At 30.5% G+C, this 8,302-nt stretch overlaps 1 protein-coding gene across 1 annotated transcript; it reads left to right on the forward strand.

Moving 5' to 3' along the window:
- Positions 1-2,422: 2,422 nt before the first annotated feature.
- LOC110271652 (S-protein homolog 5-like) lies at positions 2,423-2,860 on the forward strand. Its single transcript, XM_021122683.2, has one exon. The coding sequence runs from the start codon at positions 2,423-2,425 to the stop codon at positions 2,858-2,860; it is 438 nt and encodes a 145-aa protein (XP_020978342.1).
- The last annotated feature ends 5,442 nt before the right edge of the window (positions 2,861-8,302 follow it).

Below are 8,302 nucleotides of genomic sequence, written 5' to 3' on the forward strand. Positions count from 1 at the left end.
TAACATTCCCATTGGATTAAGAATGGACGTTTTGATTGAGAATTAATTATGTGGATGAGAGATGGTTAATATGACTAGTTTTATATTTAAAATATGTTGGGAGATTAAAGATTTTAAAAGAGGTAATTAATTAGTTAAAGTAAAACTAAAAGTATTTTTCAAAAGTTTGATAAAAACATAGATTCCTTAGGTAAGTTAATTATTTGCATTTTATTCGTTACTTTTATGACATTCTCATTCCCTATGAGAACGTGTGGTTTGTTCTCACCCCCAAAATCTTTCACTCTTTCAGTGCCACAGGTTCGAAGACTCAGTTTGAAGCGGCGGGTGATTATTAGTCTTATTTGAGTTAAGTTTATGTGTTGAGTTGCTTTCATAGAATTCTCTCGCCTTTGTTATTTAAGATTTTATTTTATAGAGAGGAATAAGAATTGTATCTAAGTTTTATTTGAATTCTTTTGTATAATATTTATTATTATTAATAATTATGTGATTATTATTACTTGATGATTTTTTTATTTATGATTTTAAAAACAAAAACAAATTTTTCCGGCATTTTCTATAAAACTGAAATACGAGATCGAATTAAAGGCTCAATATTAAATAGTAAATAAGGAAAACAGGTTAATAAGTCCTTACTTTTAGTATGATCATGACGTGCTAAAAGTTAGAGTATTACACACAGCATTAATAATAATCACAACATATAGGATTCACTACTCATGTGTCTACACCGTTTTAAATTTTATAATTAAGTCATTTTGTTATCAAAATCGTAAAGTTGATAGAATATTTTAAAAATGAGAAATTGACATTTAGGTTTAGAGAGTTAGTCTTTAAAAAAATATTATGTTAGCTCCAACAATTTTTGCAAGTAAAAAAAATTTAATTCTAAAATTTAAAATAATATAAAAAGCTAATAAAAATTTTTAAATTATAAAAATTTAATTACAAATTTAATAAAATTATAGAGAGACTGAAAAAGTGATTTCACCAATAAAAAAATATAGAATAATATTATTTTAAAAAAATATAGGTAGACAATGATTTTAGTGAACAATCCAGTTATGCATACGATAACTTTCCTTTTCCGCTTGTGATTTTCGTAAAGGTATATATATATATATATATATATAGTGTGTTTTTATCTTGTTGGACCAATTTTAAGTCCATTGTTCACATTATTTACAAAAGTCATTGTCTACCTAACAAAACCGTATTATTTATGTTTCTTTTAGTTTGTCACTTATAGTTTCTTAATTTTGTTTTATATACATTGAAAATGAGCAATATTACATATATGACTAATAAAATTTACCATCTTTTATTAATATTCGATCAACATTTATATCCTAAGCTTTAAATTCTAAATTTTAAATACTAATAAATCATAAATTATATTTCTAATAATATAAAAATAAAATGATGAATGGCTAATATTGATAAAAAAAAAATTTTGGCCTCATAATATTTCTCACTAAAAATAAAAATAATTATTCTCTTATTTAATTAATTATCACAAAATCTTCCAATCTTATTCCTTCCATTTCAAAATATAGTTATCCGAAAATAAAAATATACATATTTTAAACTACAATAATTGACAAAATTAATTTTAAATGAATAAATGTATCAAATTATACTTATTCAATCATCACAATAAAATTAAAGTGCTATTAGAAAAAACTTTTTACATATACACAATAATGTAGGATTTTATATATATTTTTCGTTTAATTTTTTTTAATAAAAAACTTTATGTGCACAAAAACATAGAGTATTGAGCACTAATTCTTGAATTTCTTTTCCTCTTTTTAAATTATCCTATAATATTACAGTCATTCAACTTAATGCAATTCTTAATATTTAATTTTTTTTCTTTCTTTTGTTGATTCTATAATATATTAATATCACAAGCATTCAATTCAATATGATTCTTTATATCATTTTTCTCTCTTATATTATTAAAATTCATTCTATAGTTTTACACTCATTCAAATTAAATCAATAAATTCTTCATATTCTCTTCCTCTTTTGTATTATATTATCATTCATTCTATTAGATTACGATCATTAAATTTATTTGTGTCACTGACGCATGATCATATCACATACAGAAGATAAGTTATTTCGTAAAAGTATTTAATAATTTGTTGTCTATATCCTATCATAAGATAAGAGCCAAAAAATAATAATATTTACTTATATTTATATATAAATATACAGTGGCTACTTTTATATAATTAATGACTAATTTTAATATAGAAATAATAATTTTAAATTAAATAACGACATAATTGACGGTCAACGATACCAAGGCAGTATTTAATAAAAAAAAAAAAAAAAAAAAACCTTAGCTTCTTCTATATATACAAATGATTAATCTCATAATCAAAATTCATCAACATAGTGCACATTAAAGATGACGATCTCATCAAAATCACTCTCTAAGGTTGTAATAATGCTCATACTTGTTTCTTTCAATCTCAATGTCAGTATGATTGATGGTGAAGTTGATTTTCCTCAACGTTATACGGTTCATGTGACAATGCAAAACAAACTGCCGGATATGCAGCAGCTTGGTATTCATTGCAAGGATAGAACTCACGATTTAGGGTTCAAAGTCGTTCCAGCTGGTCAAAGTTGGACTTTCTATTTCAGTCCAGGGATTATTAACACAGCTTTGTTCTTCTGTAGCTTTAATTGGTATGAGGGGGGAGGAGTACATCGCTTTGATATTTATGATGCTGACCGTGATGGTGGTGTATGCGACCAGTGTACTTGGGACATCCACAATGACGGTCTATGTAGGGTTACGGGCACGGGTGCTCCTAGATGTTTTCATTATAAGGGCGAGTAATAATAATTGGTGTAAAAATTCGAATAAAATGTATTTACCTATCTAGGAGATAATAAATAATTTTCTAAAAGAATAAATTATATATTGAATAATAAAATTTATTATACTTTCTCTTCACACAAATTAATACTCAACGATAGTGATTTGGTAATATTATCAAAGAATATTAATCAATTTAATAGCTTTATTTTGTAATGGAAGAAGTCTATAAGTTTAGAATTTGGAATTCATGTCATAAAATGTGAAATTTTAATGAATAGCAACGTTGACAACCAATAAATAAAGTTACGAGTAAATTTATTAATTTTAATAAAGACAAATTTTCATATAAGTATTGCTATGTAATGAGAAATTGTTCTACTTTAAAGATAAATACTATTTTTTCTATCGTATTTTTCAACTCAACACGTGGGTCTGTGGTTAGTTAATGAGTTGTTACATACACACCATGGGATTCGAATCCTTAATACTTTTTCAAATAGATAAGTGAGATGATCACTCAACTAATCGTCTAAATTAGTTAAGATAAATATTAATTATTTTTAATATTTTTAACACTAAAGTTTGTTAAATTCTGATTTTAATTAAGTATAACTTTGTAAAATATTTATAATGATAATTATTATATATATTTTTTATTTAATTTTATTTAATAAAAAATTTCATATATTTTTATGTATTATTCCGTGAAATACACTAACTAGCACTTAGGGCTGGAAGTGAGTTAAGTCATCTCATGAGTCAGCTTGAGCTCGACTCGTTAATAGCTCGATAAGCTAAACTCGTGAGCTGGTGAGCTGAGTTTGAGTTTTGAATTGAGCTCATAAATTAAATGAGTCGAGTTTGAGTTTGAATAAGTTCAGCTCATTAGCTTGTGAACTGGCTCGATTATATATATGTATGCATTTAATCTATATTTTTAATAATATAGATATATATAAATAAATAAGTGATCTTAATTATTTAGAATTTTATGTTTATTTTTTATATATAATTTTAATGTAAGACATAAATAAAAAATTTATAATTTATTGATAGATAGAGAATATATAAAATTGATCTTTTTAAATATATAAATTATAATTTATTGATGTAAAATTATAGATTATGTTCATATTATTTGAGCCAGTTCGTGAACTTTCGGTGAGTTGAGTTTGAGCTTAAAAAATAGGCTCGATTGTTAATGAGTCAAGCCGTGAGCCAAACTCAATTTTCGTGAGCCGAATTTAAGCTTGACCTAACTCAACTCATCTCGTCTCACTCCCATGGCCAACCCTATTCTTTAGTTTCTTTTTCTCTCTTCTATTGATCCTATAATATCACAATCATTCAACTTAATACAATTCTTAAGATTTATTTTTTTTCTTTCTTTTGTTGATTCTATAATATCACAAACATTCAATAATTTAATATGATTCTTTATATCCTTTCTCGATCCTCTCTTGTATTATTAGAATTTATTTTATAATTTTATAGTCATTCAAATCAATAAATTTTTTAGATTATCTTTTTTTTTGTATTGTTATAAAACCACTCATTTTAAAAGTTTAAACTGATAGAAAAAGACAACATTAATAATTATATTTTTAACACTCTCTTTCAAACAAGAGCCTCTATTTTGGGTTTGTTTGATTTTGTATAAGTCTTCTTTTTTCTTTATTTACCTTATGCTATTTTTTTACTTTTGGGATTCACCAAGGATCGAACTCTTAACCTTTTGAACATAAAACTCTGATACCATGTTATGAAACCACTCATTCAAAAAAAAAGCTCTTATTTGAAAGAAAGTATTAGAGATATAACCATTAATACTGTCTTCTCCCATCAGTTTAAACTTTTTAAATGAATAGTTTCATAACATGTATTATATAATTTGACTTTCTCTTTCTCTTTCAATAAATTTATTCTATATTATGGGAAGTGCACGAAAATATACACTAGTTATCACTAATTCTTGAATATCTTTTTCTCTCTTTTATTATTGATCTTATAATATCACAATCATTCGACTTAATACAATTTTTAAAACTTTTTTTTTTCTTTTTTGCGTTGATTCTATAGTATCACAGACATTCAATTCAATATAATTCTTTATATCTTTTCTTCTCTTGTATTATTGAAATTGATTCTATAATTTCACGCTCATTTAATTCGATAATTTTTTCGGATTCTCTTTCTCTTTTGTATTATATATATATATTAGCATCTTCTATTATATCAAAGTCACATGGAATAAATATGTCCTAAAACTTAATGAATGTACAAATAACTAGTGACCAAATATTGCAAATTTTAAGGTTTTAAGGATTTGCAAAAGGTAAAATGATATAATTTATTTATTTATAGGTTTAGGCACGTTTTCCTAATTTTTCTTAGGGATACAGACCTTTAGTGTACTATCAGAAGTCACGCTTCCGGTTGCGCTACTCTGATAGCAATAAGTATTACGACTACTTTACATATTAAATACTAAAATAGGAGCCTGTGACTCGACAATGTATCGCTGATTTCTTTGAACATCAGAAGTAAATACTTTATCTTAAAAAAAACAAACAAGCAGGCATAGATTCATATACAAGACTCCTTACATAATAACTCAATATATTATACATATAAAACATACAATTCCTATCCCTCTTACAAACTTGTAATAACAAAGACGATGGAAGAAAATAATCTAAATAATACAACAGCATATAAACCAAACACAGTATAACTCTTCTTAATGCTTCTTCATCCGGTTCCTGAAAAGGTAAAGCTGTAGGGGGGTGAGAACCTAACCACACGGTCTCACCATGGAATTTAAAAGTTGTCATAAGAAGATATTTAATAAGAAAACTGTTCTCAAGCTCAGTGATTATCATTGCTTTATGAATCTTTTAAAACCCATATGAAATCGTTCAAAAACTTTTTCAAAGAAACAATGTTTAATCTTTCAGAAATTCAAAACATTTCCTTTCTTATAAGAAAATTCCAATCAGAAACCAACCACGCAATCAAACAACACAGTCATCATTTTAGCACCAAAGTTCATTCTCAAATGTAACACGCCAGGACAAACACAAGCAAGACAGACAAGGAAAGCACAAGTAGATAGCAGTTACAGCAAATAGTTCAAGTAGCAGTTAAGAACAGTTTAGCAATTAGGCAAACCAAAACAAGTTCAAACCCAAGCAAAACATACAAATGCATATGATGCATGCCTGTCCTATGGCTGATGAGGCTCATCTGTCGGTTATCCAGCCAACCCGACAAGTCTGAATTGTCCTTAGACTGTCCCCCGACGTGCATCCCCAAGAGTCTATGCATAGTTTTTTTTCTCAAATAATTAATATTGCTCAATGGGGGTAACATTCCCGGGAATTTATATAGTGCCCGGTCACACTTACGTCATAGGGTCAACAGAGTATCGAGTTTTCAACCTGGTACACGTGGTGGCAAGCCACGGCACTTAATCCAAGGAACCTCATATCTCGGATATTTCAAATTCATAAGCCATATAAATAATTCATTCATCATTCATCAATATCTAAGTCATTCTCAATATCATCATCTTTCATCAATCCTATATCCCATTTCCAAATTCATTCAAAAATCATATTTCAAATCAATCCTCATCATCATTCTTTCCGTTTCGTTCACTAACAATTCTCAATCCAAAACAACTTTTTCTTTGATAAGTGAAGTAATCTTAAGTCATATAATCCTTAAAATTAAACCTTTTAAAATAACTACTTCAAATGAAACTTCTAATTTTATAAAATTTCGGCAGCATCTCCTCTAAAACTCGGATCCTGTCACCCTTTTCGGGTCCCATCCAAGCATTTCTCAAACCTTTTCCAAACCTCAATCATTTTTCAAGATTCAGCTAGTTCCAATATCAAATTATTTTCAAAGCGAATTAGTGCCCATAATAAATCTCTTTTTAAAATAAAACCAGCTCAAATACTAAATCATTTATAAAATTATTTATAAAGTCACTAACTCAAAATTAAACCATTTCCAAAGCCAATTCCTTTACATCATCAAAAATAGCTTCAAAACCAAGAAAAGCCATTTTTCATAATAATCAGCTAAATAACCTTTCAAATTAATTTCTTTTCAGCAATCACAAACTACTCAAGCAATCAAGGAATCAGTCATTCAGTCCAGCAAACAACCACATTTAAAAGACAATTATAATCACAGGCATATGTTCTCTCACTTTAGTATCTATTTATCACAACTCTGTGATATAAATTAGATTTTAAGAAAAACTCCTACCTCGATTAACTGAGTTCGCACAAATTTATCGTGATAATTCCCTCTCCTTTTAATTCATGGCAGCAGATACGACTCTCACGCAATTAGAACGGCAATGGCAGCAACCGAAACAGCGGTAGCAGTAATGTTAATCTTCACCGCATTGGTCATGGTTGCAGCAAAATAAAAAATTCAGATTGGATAGGAATTAATAGCAATTTCAACCCTGGGGATTCAAGACAAAGTAAGGACTAGAATTAAAATCGGAACATGAAAACCATAGCAGTAATAAAACAGAACATGCAGATGGACCAAACCTAAGAGAAAGATCAGACCAGTACCAGGATAACAAAATCAGAACTAGTAGCAGCTTCAACAGTCCTGCGACAACACTAGCATCAATATTCAATCTAATTGTAGCAGAAAATAGAGTAAAAGTAGAGAATTAGAACGAGTTTAAGGAAGCGAAGGACCTAAAGCAAAACAGAGGCAACAAAGATACCTCCATCAGTGACTAACGGCAGCGTAGAGTTCAGTGGTGGCCACGGCGGCGCACCATAGAGAAACTTGCGGTGACAAGTAGACCTAAGCTTCAGTGGCGGTTTCTGGGCGGCAGCGGCGTTCTCCGGCGGCAAAGGCGCGGCCAGAAGCTTCGGAGGTGGCGGATCTGACGAGGATGGCGCCGGCGACACGAGCGGCGACTGTGCGTGGCGGCTGGACGGGTCGCGGTCCTCCCTTCCTCACAGATCTCTCCCCTCTGCCCGTGGCTCTGCTTGACGGCGACGGATTCAGAGGCGGCGGCGGCGGACACGAAGGCAGGGCTTCTCCTTCCTCGCGTACGCTCTTTGCTCTCTGACGATAGCACGGCGACCCAATAGCGGCGACGGCGCGACGACTCCTCTCCCTGCATCGGCGATGACGGCGATTCGGGATGAAGGTGACGGCGACAGCAAGGTGCAGGGCAGCTTCTCTCTCTCCTTCCAGTCGCGGCATCTCTCTCTCTTTCTCAATGACTCGACGGCAACGGCGGCTCCCAGTCCTGCCGGCGCCGTCCCCTTCCTTTCCCCTTCATCCTCTCAGCTCTCCCTTCCTCTCGTGCCCCCCTTTCTTCTTTCTTTCCCTTTCTTTTGTTTCCCCCTTCTGCAGATTAGGTTAGGAAAAAATTAAGATGAATGTGGTGGCTAGGGTTAGTTTAGGGGG

The sequence above is a fragment of the Arachis ipaensis genome, chromosome B5 (assembly GCF_059453495.1).
Source record: "Arachis ipaensis isolate K30076 ecotype BB chromosome B5, ASM5945349v1, whole genome shotgun sequence".
Taxonomy (NCBI): domain Eukaryota; kingdom Viridiplantae; phylum Streptophyta; class Magnoliopsida; order Fabales; family Fabaceae; genus Arachis; species Arachis ipaensis.

What these genes read in the sequence shown, in the direction of transcription:
- LOC110271652 (XM_021122683.2), top strand. Translation starts at nt 2,423, where the DNA reads ATGACGATCTCATCAAAATCACTCTCTAAGGTTGTAATAATGCTCATA.